At 41.2% G+C, this 18,769-nt stretch overlaps 1 protein-coding gene across 3 annotated transcripts in view; it reads right to left on the bottom strand.

Annotated features, from left to right (window-relative positions):
• Nucleotides 1-17,712, bottom strand: part of LOC129650049 (zinc finger protein GLIS3-like) — a 175,683-nt gene extending 157,971 nt beyond the window's left edge. The window contains exons 1-2 of one of the 3 annotated variants that reach the window (XM_055578186.1): nt 17,119-17,712; nt 2,710-3,196 (exon numbers count right to left, since the gene is read on the bottom strand). In XM_055578186.1, coding sequence (XP_055434161.1) covers nt 2,710-3,097 — 388 coding nt within the window. In that variant the 5' untranslated portion in view covers nt 3,098-3,196; nt 17,119-17,712. Of the gene's footprint in view, nt 1-2,709; nt 5,394-17,118 lie in introns of those variants that run through there. The other 2 variants (XM_055578187.1, XM_055578185.1) reach the window with 2 other exon arrangements.
• Between the last annotated feature and the right edge of the window lie 1,057 nt (nt 17,713-18,769).

Genomic DNA, 18,769 nt, shown 5'->3' with positions numbered 1-18,769 from the left:
TAAAGCCTCCTCAGACAACCACTTTGCTTTCTTGTATTTCTTTTTCTTTGGGATGGTTTTGGTCACTGCCTCCTGTACAATGTTATGAACCTCCGTCCATAGCAGTTTTCCCTACTTTCTTCACTTTAAGTCTGGATTTTGCAATAATCAGTTCATGATCTAAGCCACAATCATCTCTAAAGGAAATCAACCCTAAATATTCATTGGAAGGACTTATGCTGAAGCTGAAGCTACAATACTTTGACCACCAGGTGCAAAAAGCCAACTGATTACAAAAGACCCTGATGCTGGAAAAGATTGAAGGCAAAAGAAGAAGAGGGCGGCAGAGGATGAGATGGTTACATAGCACCACCAACTCAATGGACATGAATTTGAGCAAACCCTGGGAGAGAGTGGAGGACAGAGGAGCCTGGCATGCTGCAGTCTGTGGGGTCTCAAAGAGTTGGACACAACTTAGCAACTGAACAGCAACAAATCCCCCAAACAGTAGCTCACCCATAACATATGCTTAATAATTATTTGTAGAACAAATGACTGGATGACGTTCAAAGAGTTCCAGATCACCATTCTCAGTTATTGGCTTAGTTTAGAAACTATCAACCAAGATTTGAAAGGGACACAACAAGCCACTCCTGGTAACATCCAGACCACTAGTGGTATCCAACCTGTAAGGTGAGGGAGAATAATAATTCAGTTGTCCCCAACTCCTTACCCATGTCCCTGCATGCCCTAATCATGCAGATCTAGAAAAGACACTGCAAGCTTGGAAAAGGAGCCCGAAAATCAAAAAGAGGAGAATCAGGAAGCAGTGCTAATTTTTACATGAGTTCCACGATGAACTGGCCCTGAGAGTTTGTTATTCCTTAAGTACCTGAAACATTTTTTTTTATCAACTATGACTATAATTATAAACACACCTAGTCACTATCAAAGTAATATTCCCAAACTCCTTATTGCCTGACAAGGCTTAAGTTACTTATTTTTTTCTAGACTTTAATTCCTTTGTCAGTTATTCAACAATAGCATACAACTCAGGAGTGTTGTGAGGAATAACTGAGACTATGCATTGGAAAGCACTTAACACAATGCCTAACACATGCTAAGTTATTATATAATAAGCACAAGTTTTTAATATTATCACCACTATTTCCTGCAAGTCAGGATTTCAAACACAAATATATATAAAAGCAAGCTACAGTTCACTAGTCAAGCACGAGCTGAAAGATTGTACTGGGCCTCAGCCCCTGTAAATACAAACACATGAGCTTGACATTAAGAAGCTCAGCTTGCCATGTCATGAACATAGCAACCCAACAATGGCAGAGCTGTTTTGGATGAAGCCCCCAGGGAAAATTTTCCTATACTTACACTAGATATCAGTTAGCTCTGAGAAATAAAACAACTCAAAACAAACCTAGACCAAAATAAATAAGTAAAAAAGAAAAGAAAAAAAGTTACACATATGTTCAGGTTTTTTTAATCTATCCATTTATATCAACTTTTCCATACTCAGAAATACACAGACACTAAAACAAACAACTTTTGGGTTACCTGCCTGATATAAATCATTATTCATCATAATTGGCTAAGTTATGAGCTAACTAGGTGAATAGCCACTTGCAAGGCTGCTAGTAATTTTATTTGGTGGTATAAACACTTGGAGGGGGAAATGGAAATCCACTCCAGTAGTCTTGCTTGGAAAATCCCATGGACAGAGGAACCTGGCAGGCTACAGTCCATAGGGTTGGGAAGAGTAAGACATGACTGAGAAGGCACATGCATAAACACTGAGTATAGGCATTTAAAAATAAATGGTAAAAATATCTAGAGGAAAATATAATCATGTTCTGCTATATAACAAAGCTATGCTTTACATAATATACATGCTCCTTTTTCTAGCCCCGATACACATATCATTAGCAATACAACCTCGTTAACTCAACATCAGTTTCTAGACAGAGCAAGTCATTCAAATAATTTGTTATTCTCTGACAATTATTCTTAATTCAAAATCTATGGTTAAAAAATAAAAGCTATGGTAATTCAAAATCTACTGAATTGGAAGCATTCTCTCTGCACCCATCTCTCTCAAATTGGCAAGTTTTTCGAGTTCTCCACAAGCACAGACATACATCTTTTCAATATACTCTTCTAGCTGCTTTCTCTATTGTCATTAGCTATGTTATAAAGATTATAGGTTTTGCTCTTAGAATATTGTATCATTTTATGTACCTCATTTTATTGGGTATTAAAATTTCCCCACTTTAAATCCTTTTCCTTCCAAACATCACCTTTCTTCTAGCATCCAACTAACATAATGGCAGCTGCAGTCACCCTTCCCCCCATGGCCTGCAGAATCGAGCTCCTGGTAAGACAAGATGGAGCTCTGTGCATCCAGAGGGCAGGGTCTTGCCAAACATGCTCTTGTTTTCCTCTATGACACTTATGCTACCTCCCTGTTTCCAATCTTTCCATCTCATCTTCAACCCGGTTTCACAGTCCATGAAGAAATGCACTTACCACTGTGGGGCCCTCGCCCTCACACAAATGTGCATCCACATCCTTTCCTAGGGAGCTGCATACCATTATGAGACTTTGACCCTGACACTGAATCATGTATATTGCCATAAGATTTGCTTGCAGAGAAGAGACAAGGAAGAGAAAAACAACAGTGTCCACTTTTAAAAGATCCCAGAAAGACAATCCTACCTTTCCCAGAATTTGGAGGAAAGGGGCTTCCAAACTCCTGCTGCTTTGGCTTTAATGTGTGTGGCCCTGACATGCCTCCAGCCTGGGTGACCTGGAAACGTGGCTTCCCACTGGTGAGCACTTGTCTCCGGGGGCTCAAGGCAGGCAGATGGATGGGGCTCTCGTTCACGTTGCTCTGAGGAGCCATCCCTCCTCCTGAGGGCATCTTGAGATGGAGGCTGTTAGCAAGGCTTCCAATGGCAGAGCTTGTTGTGCTGCCACAGGATGAGGGGCCAGGAGTCCCCGAATGGGCTTGAATGGGAGGGATGTGCTGGCCACTGACCATCCCAGGCCCCTGTGGGGTTCCTGATGTCCGCTGGAGATTCATGCTGCATGACCTTCCATTCATTCTGAAAAAACCTGTAGCCAGGTTGGTCAAATATCCAATGACACTAATGATTCCTTTCAGGCAAAGTCCAATAAGTTATCCATGGTGTGGTTTATTAGCCTGTTTAAAAAAATAAATGCAGGCATTTTTAAAGGTAAAAAGGAAAATAAGTTACAATGAGTTTTCAACCTGTGTAGCATTCATATCAGGAAGCACTCAGCAAAACGGTCTTTCATGTAGAACATGGTTATCAAATACATGGTTCACTGGCAGGCACTCTCCCCTCCTGCATTCATGGTAGACATGGATTATGGATCACTGCATTGTTTTGTTTTGTTTGCCACTGAACCGTTCTCAATACAGTGCTCTTGGCAACTATAACCAATCTACTGGTGCCAGCTCGCAAAATGGGACTTACTTTGCTCCATAGAGGATCTGTCTGCACTAGTTCACGTTTGCTACGGTGCATCCTGGGAAACCCAAATGCATCACCTTCATGAGCTGTAAGACTGCTGCCCAAAGGTTCCAGTAAACAAACAGAAAGATGATACAAACTCTAAATGCGATTGTGAGGACATTAACAAAGCAATTTTCTCATGGTCCCTAGATTAACAAAAGATTTTTTTAAATAGGCATGGAGATTTCATAAAGGCTTCAAATATCTAAATATTTACAGCAGCATTAGAGTCTTAGTTCTATATTGATCCTGAGTTTATGGGGATGAAAATATAATCAACATCACAATACTCTCACCTTTCAGTAAGATCCTAGAAAAGGATAAGGCTGTGTGAAATGCTCTACAGAGAACATAAGGACAAAACAACCCTTCTCAAGGTGAGTATGTTCACCATGTACCATGCACGGTAAACTGACAGGAGTTCCACAAAGCTGCCATCTGCCATCCTACCACCCTCTTTCTCAAGTGGCAGAGGGAGAACCAAAAGCAGCGACGTGGCCACAGGACAGCATCATCCATCTGTGCGTCAGTACTCCCTGGATACAAATCATTCGGAAAGGCTTTTTCCTCTCTTGATCTACAGTTCCCCAATATGTATGTCATGCCATGACTAAGGACTAAGTGTCTCTACTCCCAATAAATGACAGACTCAGTCACAATTTGAATTCTTTTAAGTAAACATGACAGTCATGGAAAGAAGCCAACGCTGGACAAACAAGAAATACAGACTGGGTGCAAAGTAGTAACGGCCAGATATCCTCAACTGGACGAGTCCTCCTTTTTTCTATGATCCACTCAATGTCTTAGATGAATATTTCCAACTCAACTCCCAAAAGAATGTTCCATAAATCACTGAGCACAGGATATCAACCATGGTAAACTTTTTGTGAGGGGGTTTTCTTTTTTCTTTATCATTTTAGAAAATCAGAAATACAGGTATCCCTTGCGTTTCAAAAGTTCACTTTATGCCACATCATTTTCAGAAGATTTACCTTAGTAACCGTTATCACTAACCAAAAAAAATTTGAGGAGGGATTTTCACTCTTAAGAAAAAAAAGTGAAAAACAAAAACATCATTCAGCATTTGTTCTGCAGGGGGCTATTACAGAGGCAGTCCTTATCCCGAGCAGTGAGATTTGCAGCATCAAGCTCCTTTCCCTAGGAACAATACTCAGCATCTCAACTTCAAGCCTCCATAGCATCAAACTGTGTCTGTGAGCATCTGCACTTTATCTCAGTTTATTTTGTACATCCCTTAGCAACATGTATCCTAAGTAATTGCTTCTTAACTTTATGCCATTTCAGCTGACCTATGACCACTTTACTTTCAGATAGCAGAGGAAATCTGTAGTATTTAATTTTCAAGCCAAGCACTCACTGTGCCTTCTGCAAAGTTGACCGTATATGTCCATGTATTGAGGAACTTCTAAGATTACCAACAATATAAATGCTTTCTTTAACTTTATCAAGTCTCCATTCTACTAATAATTCTATCAGTCTACCACATTTAATACTGACATGCCATCTAGTCCTCAGAAACAATCCTAGGTCTCATTCCTATCTTTCCCTCCACTACAGTAGCCAAGAAGGGACAAATAAATGCAATGCAGATTATTCAAACCTGCATCACTTAAGCTTATTTATGAAACAATAAGAAATAACCCTGTATCAGACTGGTTGTAAGATTTTTTTTTTTAATGCTGGAAAAATCCCAATGCCGTTTCTGCTGCACCCATTTAGAAGAACTCAAGTGTATTACCAGCTGGTCTGCTGATTCATTGGTTGATTAAAGGCAAGAGTCATTTAATGTCTCTGTGCTTTGCCAGATGATATTGGCCATCTATTCTCCACTCATTGATAAAATAGTGTTTTCTGAAGCACTTTGAACCCTACCCAAGAAAGCACTTATTCAGCACCAATCAAAAAAAAGGCAAAATAAATGTATTGTATTGGCAATTTGTTGAAAATGAAGAATTATACAACATGACTAGAAATATGAGTCACTAAGACCATGGTCCAGGTGACAAGTGTCTGCAGATTTGCAGACTGTGCCCATTTCCAGGTTTTTAAAAATAAAGGAGTTGGTTCTGGCAGTAAGATCATATACAAGCAGGAATTCTCATCAAAAATGTGGATAAAAACATGTAAGTACTAGACCATTAAGAAGGTGAGTTTGTAAGAGGAAAAATAATTAAAGCACTAAGAACTTAGTTATAAGAACTCAAACTTGCTTGAATATTTATTTTATTTTTATTTTTTATAAATCACACTCCTGTTTTAAATAGCTTTAGGGTGAAAGTAAAAACAACAACAAAAAATGTACTTAAATTTTATTACTAAAAAAGCAACAGCCAGAAAGTAAAGTGATTAATACCATAAAGAAAAACCAATAGGTCAGTGTTGTGTGAGCTGAGAAAAACCAGCCTCAAGACAAAAATAAAATAAACTGTATGAAAAATATGCCAAATAATCCAGTTCTCACATTAATTATACAAGCAGATTTTTCAAACATTAGATACCAGAATTTAAAAATCAATTTGTTTATTCACAATATATAGTATTCTATGTGCTTTTTGGCTAGATCATATGATCATGTGTAATTTTGAGCCTACTTGGTAACAAAAAAGGAATAAACAACTAACTTGTAAGAAAGACCCATCCTCACTGAGTCAGAGTGAACAGCATTCCCAACGAGAATTTGGGAGACCTGAGTTTTACTTGTGGCAAACCATTTATAACTTCTCTGGACAGTTTTTCATCCACAAAAGATGAAGAATTTGGTGATAATCACTTGAAATTTTGTTCTTTCCGATAATTAAGAAAAGGAAGATTATAGAAAGTACTCATTAACTATGATGAAGGATAAATATGTAGTTTTCTAAAACATGTCTGTTTCTGGCGGTGCTGGGTGTTGGTTATTGCTCGAGCTTTCTCTAGTTGTGGTGAGTAGGGGCTTCTCATTGTGGTGGCTTCTCTGTTTGCAGAGCAGGGGCTCCAGGTCACATGGGCTTCAGCAGTTGCAGTTCTCAGGCTCTAGACCACGGGCCCAGTAGTTGTTGCCCACAGGCTTAGTTACCCTGAGGCATGTGGGATCTTTCCGGACCAGGGATCAAACCCATGTCCTCTGCATTGGCAGGCAGATTCTTTACCCTGAGTTACCAGGGAAGCCCAAATATGTAGATTTTGTGTGTGCGGCACTTAAATCAAAGGGATTGGGTGGATATGAAAGCAAAAAAGAACAGCAATCTCTACCAACTCAGTCAAAACAAGAACTGATAGGAGGCTTCCGGATCAGCAATGTGCTGAAAGAAAACATTCACCCTGAAAAATGAACATCCGAGTTAAAATTTCCTATACTTGGCCAGAAAGTAAGATCACAACTAATCACTATCAAAACCTGACTGGTAGGATTCCACTGGAAGAGCATTTTTCTCTTTAAAAACTTACGTTCTCCAGCATTACTTTCTCTTCTGTCCTCCATTCAATGACTAATCCAGGCATCATCAGAAAAAAAAAAAAAAAGTAGAAAGAAAAAGCAAGGAACATCCAGAAGGATAAATTTGGTGTACTTTGGATATGACATATTAACACATGTAGATTTTTAATACTCCATTGGTTAAAACAATGAAAATGTTTACTCATTCTGCTATGAGTCAATATAAGTTAATAAATCTTTCCTTTCAACCACATTAAAACTCTCAAAACACACTGTTGTAAGTCAGGTCAGAGAGGAAATTACTTAACTCCTAAGGAAACCAAGGCACAAAATCATTTAATGATAATTTCAATAGATTTCTAGAAAAGCTATGACTTTAATCAAAATACAAGATCATACTTCTACCTTCTACCCAACTCTTGAGGCATTATGCCTTGCAGGTTAAAAGATTTTAAAAAGCAATGTTAACTCATATCTTCAAGAGAATTCCAAAAACATTAGTTCCATAATGTCTATTTACATCCAAAAGCCCTTTCTTACTTAATATTATTAATAGACTCATCTAGAGTCATAATTCATCTGATGAGCCAGTTAATTATTAATTTTCATACATCATTTCATTTCCTTAGGCTACATTTAGCCTTTGTTACATTTTCCATTCCTTTTATGCCACAAGCATTTCTTACCCTGCACAGAAAACCTGATAATGAGACACAAAACACTGGTCAGCAAACAAATCGCCCCTGAGCTGACTTCTTATATATACATATAAACCATCTAAAATAGAGTTTTTATTGATTCCTTTTATTTTTCCCCTTCGGGTTAATGATTGTATAATTTCATTAACGTTGCCTTTTCAACATTGCTGCCTTGATCGCCTTGATCACTAATAGGTCCATGCTATTCCCACGGGTTTCTCTAGTTACAGCTTTGTAGCCAGAAGAATATAGAAATGAAAAGCCTATTGATAGGTAATATAAGTTATTCTCATGCACGGCTGCAGTGTAAAGCACATTTTGCAATTCAATCAAGGACAGATAGAGCTGAATGTTCTTAGATCCCAGGAGTTCATTTTAATAAGCAGAATGTACCTTGTCCTAACACAGGTGACTGACTCCTCAGAAAAGATTGTATAAACAAAAACCAATCGTGTAAGTCATTTTATTGGCAACAATATAAACACAGCTATATTAGATGTCACCAATAAATCAAAATTACTCTTGTCTGCAATTTTAACAACAGAAAAGTGCAAACATGTGCCTGTGAAGCTGGAGGATATTATAGAGGAAATGCACTGGATGTGTACAATATCATTTCTCTAAATTGAAAGTATATTAAGTAACCAGCACAAAGTATAGCTGATCATTTCTGTGGTTTCATAACTTTATACAGTGAGACTGACAGACTCACAGAATTTACAACAGAAGTTACACAGAAACAGAGCTGGAATGATTCCATGTCATTAGGATGTGGAGTGAAAAGTCAAGGAGGTTACACCTGGTAGTTAGTACATATAGACCACATGGCCACTTGGGCACTCCCAAGGTCTAACATAGGTAATTTAAGAATATTAACATATTTATTTTGAATATTAAGATGTTTAGCTATTACTCAAACAATATAATCACCATTAAAATAAAATTAAAGAGGTTTAGCTTTGAGTTATACCATACTTCAATTAAAAGTATGAAGACAAATCAGTGTTCCCTTCAGGAATTCAAACCATTCTACCAAAGACCACTCAAAAAAGACAATATAATGAACTTATGGATCCCATTTAATAGAATTCTTGACATTGTTTTATCTGTGATTCCAACTCTTTGCTACTGAATTAAAGGTAAACATTTTAACTTTTTATATAAAATTTTCTCAAAAATAAAAATAATCTTCCCCTAAGTTTATGGAATAAAATATCTTGCAGTGCCTTTTTAATCATATGAGTGGCTATGATACTAAAAATGTGGATGGTAAATATGGACAGGACACTGAGGAAAAAAAGGAAGGGAAAGGGAGAAGAGGAACAGAAAGGAGGAGGGAGAGGGAAGGGGAAAGCATGGGGGGAAAAATGACCAAATCTAATGCAGGAATTTATTCTGTAGTTAGTTAATCCTAACTTAAAAATCATAAGCAGCATTGAAAACCTTCGAAACAATGCTGCTGCTGCTACTGCTGCTGCTGCTAAGTCGCTTCAGTTGTGTCCGACTCTGTGCGACCCCAGAGATAGCAGCCCACCCGTCCCTGTGATTCTCCAGGCAAGAACACTGGAGTGGGTTGCCATTTCCTTCTCCAATGCATGAAAATGAAAAGTGAAAGTGAAGTCTCGTAGTCGTGTCCGACTCTTAGCGACCCCATGGACTGCAGCCTACCAGGCTCCTCTGTCCGTGGGATTTTCCAGGCAGGAGTACTGGAGCGGGGTGCCATTGCCTTCTCCGTCGAAACAATGCTAGTGATTATAAATTTCTAGAAGTTCAGACCTTCAGGAAAATATTGCTGGAGGACAATATTAGAAGTTCAATAACCTTTCTTAGAATCTACTTTTTACACTTCAGTGCATCTATGCAACTCTCATATCTCCCTAACTTACTAAATGTCACTACTTTTAGTAGTAATTACCTACAAGTGTTTCATCGACTTTGCCTCAGTCATGAATTCACCAATGAGTACAGCAAGTTCTAGAAAAGCATGACCCTACCAAAAGAAGCAAAAGAGAGGGGGATAGTTAGGGATTCCCTTAGTCAGTTGCAAAAAAAAAAAAGCAAAACAAACAAACAAAAAAAAAAACACAAAATGAGAACAAACTTGAAATGAAAAGGATTTTTAAAACAAACATAGGTAAGTTCAGAAAGGTACCATGCCCTGGCCAAGGCATTGGCTCAAGTTGAATATGGGCTGTAAGTTCAGATCTATGTTTAACAAAGTATTGTTTCTAAAGTACTGTTTTTCAAATTGGTCAAGATCCACTGGTGAGCCCTGAAATCAATTATTTAATGGAGAAACATTTTTTAATGAAATAGAACTGACTAGAATAAAACAGCAGCAGAATAAAACAGAAGCTATCAATGTGCATCAAATATATTAATGGTTAAGAATCGTTTCATTTCAGAGATTTGCAGGTGTACATGTCTGCATATCTACATGCACAGTGCTCTGGGTAAGATAAAAAAAAATTTTTTTCTGGTGGGTTACAGACAAAAAACGCATAAAAGCTACTGTTATAAAAGCATTGAGACTATCTGCCAGCCCAGGTACCTACCAAGAAAATCTGTAGAAACAGTCAGAATTAAACAGTCAAAATAAAACAGACCCCATAATATAGCTGTAATGAAGAGAAAATCTAAATGTTTGACATTTTTAGCTTTATGAAAAATAAGAATTAAATAACACAAAGCTATACTCCTACCAGGGCTTCTCTGGAAACTCAGATGGTAAAGAATTTGCCTGCAATACAAGAGACCCCACTTCAACCCCTGGGTCATGAAGAGCCCCTGGAGAAGGGAACGGCTATCCACTCTAGAATTCCATAAACAGAGGAGCCTAGGAGGCTACAGTCCATGGGGTCACAAAGAGTCAGACATGACTGAGCGACGAACATGCACACTCCTACCGCTGTTATCTTTCACTTTGCCTTTTATTTAGTATCAATTGATCAACTGTGCTCTACAAATACCAGTTAACCGACTGACTGACAGAATCAGAGATCACGATGATTGACAATTTTATATCTTCCTTGTTGCAAGGGGTAGGTGACCTTCCCTGAAATAAAACTTCAATTTTACAATGTGAAAGGGGGCGGGGGGAGTTTAAATTAACTGTCCTCGAGAACTGAGTTTTTTTGAAATGTGTTCTTATGAGTTAACATAAGATCCTATGAGGAGGAATTTGAAATGGAAAAATGAACACATTCCCAATGATGTCACCACTGAATTAATTACCTGAATTGCAAAAAGTGAACACCACATGGCCATGGTTTGAGACACAAAGGCTTCTTCAGAAATATAAAAGAAAAGTAACTGGCTGGAGATTTTTATTTAAAAAAAAAAATCCATTTTCACACAAGGAGATACATAGGCTGTAAAACATGGCAAATTAAAGTGCATTCTTGGTCACCTAGTGTACATAAATAATTACTCAGCCGTGTGAATAGCTATTTGCAAAGCTAAAACTCACAATTGTTTCAAAGGGGTAATAAACATCTATCTATGGAAGATTCTAGAAATAAACTTAATTTAGCACTCATTAAACCAAATATTCAAGTATATTAAATTATCCCTATCACATGTGTAATTGAGTGATTTCTTTCCTTCAGTGTAGTTAGTTATTGCTGAAAAGTAACCAGTGTAACTATTTTTAGCTGTTAGTAGACAGAAGTTTAATACAAGTTAAATTATGTTCACTGACATCACTGCAGAAGTATGAACGTCCGCAACAATGACTAGGCCCTTAACCAATATGACAACATATTTATTTAAAAAAAAAAAAAAAGAAGCCCTACATGAATGACTCAGTCAGTTACAGACAGAAGTGGAATCTATTGGTCATACTGCAAAGGTTGGGAAAACATTAATCCATTTCTTCACACACAGGAATAACAAGAAATCATACATAACCCTAGCATCTGATTAATTTTCTGTGTACAGTATCCAGCAGGCCTAGAAACAAAACTTCATAGATCTGGCTTAGAGCTTCAGAAATAACCGACTCTGAGAAAGTCTGATCTTTTTATCAAGGAGCCTGGAACAGGGGCTGATCTTGCACTGTAACCCTATCTGCTCATCTGGAGTTCAGCAAGACTTGGTGCACCCAAAGCAATGTGCAGTTGTTCCCATTCTTGGCCTAAAGAAATCATGTCAGACACGATTAGCCCCACACCAGCTTTCTTTACTTCAAGTCTGCGCTCAACTACTTAGAGCCTTCATTATCTCAGTTTTACAACTGAGTCTCCTGATTTTGTTCCCAAAGTAGAACATGGTTGGATCCTTGTTTCTGTTCATACACTGTCTTTGAATCCACCTGAGTGGTCCTTCCCTTCCTCCCTTCTCCTGCCCTCTCCTTCCCCAAATCCAGATTCTAGTCACCTTCCAGGCCCACCCCACCTTGGGCTTTCTCTGATCCTCTCTTAATCGACCTCTATCACTGATCTGTAAAATGGCAAGGATTGTACTATTGCACCTAGTTCACAGCATTACAGAACATTGAATGAGATGACGCACGTTACTTGTTTAGCCCAGTGCCTGGTACCTAGAAGGATGTGATAAATGTTGACTATTTCACTCTATATACATCTCCTTTAACATTCATAACTTTCCACATTGCCTTATAGTTATCTGCCTGTGTTTCACCTTCCTGTCTAAATTCTAATTTCATTACGTTTTGGTACCCTGTATAATTTATCAAGCTCTCCCCAGTCCTTATAGATCCATAAATTACCTGAGATACCTATATATTTATATTTTTCACACTACATATGTCATATATATTGACTTTTCATATACATTTATGCACATATATTTATTATACTTGTATTTATCACACTGTACTGGCTATTTATACTGAAAATTATCATATAAATCAATATATAATTATATACTTATATATTCATATCCTATATTTATAATGTATTGCCTGAATAAATATAGTCTAAGTAAGGTGTGACCATAAACCCTAAGCTCTGTGTCTTGTGGAACCAGTTTAATTACAGTTGTGTGCTTCCTGGTCTATTCCTTCTAGTCTATTCCTTTCTCTATTAGAACAAAGCAGCATAAAAAGTCTATCCCACTCTTCTGAACAGGCATATTATTCTTGTCTTTATCTTGGCATACCCATGAACAATGAAAAATCCTAGCTGAAAGCCACAAAACAAATACAGTCACTTCAGTACTGAGACCAGGCATTTTTTTGTCATGGGGGTTGTTGGTCCTAACAGAGAGACTGCCAAATGCATTTTGGGTTGTCATGGTGGAAGTTGCTCCTCAGCATTCTCCTGGCTCACCCCAAGCTGGCTTCACTTTATGGTTTCACTCATATCTGTTTAGTCTCCCTAATCAGACAGTCATTAGGATAGAGAACAGGGCTTCTGTTTCATTAGTGTTTTTCCTTAACTCTATCATATTAAGTAATGCCTGAACAACTAATTTCTGCAAGCCAAATTGTTTCCCTAAACTTTAAAGGGGAGTCCAAATTATTTGACCTACTAAAAGGCTATTATATCAGCAAAAGAAGTCAAACTCAGGAGTGCATGTTGAATTATCCCACTTACATAAGGCATAAAAAATGGGCAAAATTATTACATCTGTTAGAAGCTAAGGCAGTCATTACTCTTGAGGAGAACACAGTGGCTGCAAGAGATGGGGAAAGACAGTAATGAGAAGAAAGTAAGAGTCAAGTTTCTAGGGTATTGGTAATGTTCTATTTCTTGAAATCCAGATGCTACTTGTTCAGTTGTGTTCAGTTTAATCAAACTATGTATTAATGTCATTTTAAAGACCTTACTGTAAATTTAACCCCCCTGGAAAGCATAAGGCAGCACAGTTTTATTGCACAGATTTTCTATATGCCATTTGTTTGTGTTTTTATTTTCAGTCCTGAGCCTATGACCCAACTAAACTTTGAGAAAAGTTAAATGTCAAGTCTTGCATTTCAGCATTCTTCATAATAATCTCTACAGAAAATAATTATAGAAACACAGAAAATGATTTCTCCAAGGAAGAGAATGTGCATAGGATGGCACTTACTGAATTCTCTCCCTCAAGAATCCTCATATATTCTGGAAGAACTACAAATTAACATTCCAACTCGAGATCAATAACTACAATATGAGAGAGACAACACCAGAAAGAATGTCATCAAATTAATTTACTAGCAGAAAAGAATACTGAGAGAAAAAAGATGGAGAACACTAAGCTATCTTCTGAAATGATGGAAAGACCACTTTCTGCCATATAAATCAGTCGTGTCCAACTCTGTGCGACCCCAGAGACAACAGCCCACCAGGCTCCCCCGTCCCTGGGATTCTCCAGGCAAGAACACTGGAGCGGGTTGCCATTTCCTTCTCCAATGCATGAAAATGAAAAGTGAAAGTGAAGTCGCTTAGTCATGTCTGACTTCTAGCGACACCATGGACTGCAGCCTACCAGGCTCCTCTGTCCATGGCATTTTCCAGGCAAGAGTACTGGAGTGAGGTGCCATTGCCTTCTCCGTAAATGAAGGCAAGGCTAGTACAAAACATAATTTGCTGCTATTTAACTTCCCCACCCTGCCTATTTTGGCCTAATAGGAATGTCACCCGTTAGGTGGACCCTGGAGTCCATCCCCCCCCCCCGCAAAAAAAGTTGTTTTTTCTATTAAGAATCATGATCACTTCCTCCCAAGAACATCGTCTGACCCCAAGTACTCAATATCCAACAAACCCACTACTATTAAGGAACTTGGATGAGATCAGGGACCAGCCACAAGATGCTCTCTAAAACTGGCTTAATGTGAACCAAGGGGAGAGGGAGTTAGAGCAGCAATTAGATTTAGCTATTCACACTGAAAGATTACTGAGTCCTCTGAGCAACAAAGGAAAGGACTTCAACTACCAATAAGGAAAGGAATTTGAAAGTGACTGGAAAAGAAATCCCCCATTCTTTCTTTTCAAGGTAATGTTAGTGCTAGTCTGGCTACACAGACGACTAGTGAAAACATATGAAAATTGTAATGCATTCAAAGGTGATCCTTAAACGTCAACAGCTCCCAACTGCAAATATAACATCTAATATGACACACTCCTGTTTCTAAATGGCTTCAAACACTCATTGTGGCAGATCTTTTTTCTACAAACTTTTGCAGGTTGCACCTGTTTCACACTTCACCTTAAGAAAACTTGGAAGAGGAAGAAAAGAAGGAATGAGAAAATTTAAACCAACACAAATCAATCTTTTACAAAAAAAAAAAAAGTTTCCCCATTTATGTAAAAAAGGAGGTCCAGTGGGGATATACTACACAGAGGGAAACAGACGTCTGGCTAACTCCCAAGGCAGAAATCATGACTCATCAAAGCTTTCAGAACGGGCAGAATGAGACGGCATTTGTCTTGAGTTCACCTTCAGGCCAAGAAATGCTCTCTGAACTGGGAAACTTGAGTGCTTGCCCTGAGACTGTGACAACTGGCTCTGAAGCCTGGGGCAAAACTCCTGAAAGTCTCTGGGCCTCAGTTTCCTCATCTGTAGGTGATCACCAAGATCCCCATCTAGCCTTATGGTCTTTACTTGAATTCCCTCTTTCCACAGCCTAAAGGGAACTGGTCCACTGGGGGGAGCTGCAGAACATTCCACTCCTCAAACTCCAGAGCCCCAGGCCCAAACTCAAGAGAGATGCTAAGTCCTGGAAATAGGTGGGGAGAGTGCAAGTCCCTCTTCTACGTAAGAGGGGTCCGCAAGTCTCTAATTTCCGGAAGTACCCTCCACTTCTGCCCTGGGTTTAGATGCTGCTGGGATGACGGCCCAGATGATTCCCCCGGGAAAGCGTAGTAAGGGGGTGAGGAATACCAAGCGGGTGGTGAGGGGTGAAGAAGAGCGTGAGGCAGGGCAGGAGACGGCAGCCTTTATCAGTTTATGACCCATGCCGCCCCCCACCCCCATCTTGGCCCGCGGGGATTCAAGGCCCGCGCCCCTGGGCTCTCTGGCAAGGAGCGAGGGGCGGGTCTGGGGCTGAGGCGACTGAGCCCTGCTTGGGATGCGCTGCTGCGACCCCGTTACTCCTTGGCCGCCTCTGCCCCTAACCCTCGGCCTTGTCCGCAAGCGAGCGCAGCAAAACAAAACAAACTCGTTCAGGCTTCCTGTTGTGCAACCCAGTCCCGAGTAAGTCGGGGCCGAATGCGCGCCGCCGATGGTCCGCGACTGCAAAGCCGAAGAGGCAGAAACCAGCGCGCTGCCCGGCCCAAGCCGAAATTCGGAGGGAGCCGCAGCCCTGCTCGCCGCTCCCGGGAGTGCACGTCCCCGCGCCGTACGCCCTGCGTGGCCCAGAGCCCGCACCGAGCTAGCGTCCTAATAATCCTTGTTCTTTCACTTCTTGCCTCTTAGACACCCCCAAGAAGTCGAGGGTGCGACCCGGGAAACCAGAGACGACCTTTCAGAAAGTTTCTCCCTACAGGTACCTAATTGAATCATCCATAGGATGACAAATCCGTCAGGGCCAAGTTTTCCAGACACTTGGGTGACTTCCTCATCACCGAAGTGACTTGTCGGCTCCAGTGAGTAAGTTGGAAGTGTCGCTCCAGGCAAGGTGTGTGTTTAGGAGAAAGCCGGCTGCTCACTCACGCTTTCCAGAAAGCGGCCTCGGGCGACTTCAAAATACACACAGGGTCATTTATAGGGACTGGAGTCTTGCGCAGGACCAAGTCCCTGAGACTGAGACATTTTCCAAACAGTGCTGACATTTTGTCGAGCCCTATAAAAATGTAAACGCGAGGTGACGAACCTGGTCGGGAGTGTGAGAGTCTGAATCTGCGCAGTTTGCGGTGTGGGTTATAGTTCTAGTTACAAGACCTGGCAGCTGCGAGTCGCTGGACCCGTCCCCACGAGGAGTTAATGTATCCCCTTACCGGAGGACCTCTGGGCAATAGGGAGGGACAGCGAATTGGGTGAGACACAGCATGGAAAACAGCCTTCGTTAGAGCTCCACAAGCACGTGGAACTGGAAAGAGGGAGAGAGACCTCATGTCAACCCATCAATTCCCACTTCTCCAAAGTTTCCCTTCAGGAGGGACTCATGGGTGGCGTGCGCGACCATGCCCTTGCGTACTGTAACTTGCCCTGATTTTGTAGCCTTCTGGACCCTCTAGTTTAGAAGAAAAGCCCAAAACAAAAAGTCTTCCTAAACAGAAAAACTTTAAAACCTTGTTGATTTCCTTTCCCTCTTCTACTTTCAATGCTTTTAGGCAACTGACAAGAACACAGCTTGATTCCTAATTGAGAATCGCTATCTCAGTAAACAGATCATTTAGAGAATATGGGTGTTGGGGTGCCCGTATTCTTAAACCACGCCAGCAGTTCAGAGTGTAAATATTTCTAATCCCTAGTTTGTATCTCTGAGCGTTGTAACTCCCCCACTCTGAAGCGCCCGGCTTCTCTCGACTCGCCTACTAGCAAAGTTCCTATGGCATCCACTTACCAGGTAACCCGGGATTTCCACAACAAAGCCTGGCGTGCGGGTCCCTTCCCCCGGCCAGCCTGAGCGAGTGACAGCGGGCAGCCAAAGCTGGCGAGGAGAAACTTGGGGCTCCAGCCCTTCAGCGCGCTCCCCTGGCTCTGCCTCCTTCGGAAATCAAAACTCCCATCCAAGCCGGGGGACAGAGCGCCGAAACCCGGCCCAAGTGCAGTGTGTGCGCGCGCGTGTGCTAGGGCAGTAGCGTTAGGGGGAGGAGGAGGCAGGCAGAAGTGGGGTGGCTGTACCCTCGGCATCAGCTCATTCTGCCGCTTCCCCCTCCCTCTACCCCCCCGCGCGCGCACACACACGCACACAAAGCAAATAATATCTTTAAAAAGTTGAGTTTCGGCTTTGTGCCTCACGCGTCTTGCTCATCCTTGCCTTGGGCCTGGGGTGCGTCTGGGGGCCGGTTCGGGATGCTGGCTAATTGCTTTCGGCGGGTTCCGTCGGGGGAACGCTGGTGCGAGCCTAGACGGCCGCGGGCAGCGAACCTGGCTGCGGGGAGGGGCAGTGGTGGCGGCCCCAGCTCTGGTGCCCGTGCGCGCAGCGCTCTGGGCTGCCCTGGCGGCGCAGTGTGGACGCGGCTGCAGGAGAGGGGAAGGGGGAAGAGAGAGGGAGAGGGGGAGGGAGGGAGGAGGCGGCGGCCTGGGAGGAGAGTGGATGTGTGTGCGGCCGCGAAGGCCGGCCTGTAGCCAGCTGCTTCCTGAGTGTGAGCGCGGGAGGGGGAAGGAGGGGCGGGCTCGCTGGTCACCAGGCTGGCCAATTCGAAGGCTGAGTCTGTGTCTCCCTCTCGACACGACCAAGCACACAGTCCTTTCCGTGCCCCTGGGAGTCAAAGAACTCCAGAACTGGCTAACAGCCGGGAGACACTTCACCTTCTTCTTGGGCCTTATTTGTTGAACTGGCTCGTTCTTTTTTTAACGTGTAAAAGTGTCAGCATTTCGACAAGAGTTGATGTCAAAGCATAAACAAGTTAAAAAAAAAATTCAATAGTAAAATGGAGAGAAAAACTAAAAAGTGAAAAAATGGCTAAAGAGCCTTTCTAATATACGATTGGATGCATATAACTTTGAAAATGGATGGATGAAGATGCCTTTGGCAACTTTTTAAAGTAAAGAATAGGCAGACAAGAGAGGAAGGTGATGAAAGTGTTACAAGGATGTAAAATTGTAAATACAGACTGCTAGGAATAGAGGCACATTCCCTGTGTATGTTGCATCTACAGAGTGGACCATTCTTCTTAAGAATTCAACATCCTCAGCTTCATACCCTACCTATGAAGTGACCCCAGCACTTCTGCGTGATTTGGTCAGAATCCTCAAGAGGCTGTCCCCAGAAAGCCAACTATTAATGGTCCCCTACATGTACTGCCACAGATGCGCAGATTTCCATCTTGGGAGTCAATGTATGTAAAGCACAGGATATTCTCCAGTTAGACCCGTCTACAGTGAGACTATTATTCACCCTCGTGAATAAAATGAATGTATCTAAAGACATCTTAGATTGTCACCACTCCTTATATTCTATTCCAGGGATCTCACTGAAATATAAATTACCATTCAGGTGGTAGATGCTATGATCAAGATAAAAGCCCTCAAGTATACAAATGATTTAC

Source organism: Bubalus kerabau, chromosome 4, assembly GCF_029407905.1.
Source record: "Bubalus kerabau isolate K-KA32 ecotype Philippines breed swamp buffalo chromosome 4, PCC_UOA_SB_1v2, whole genome shotgun sequence".
Lineage (NCBI taxonomy): Eukaryota > Metazoa > Chordata > Mammalia > Artiodactyla > Bovidae > Bubalus > Bubalus kerabau.
Note: the sequence above shows the minus strand (reverse complement) of the source record. Positions and strands in the feature narration are given on the sequence as shown.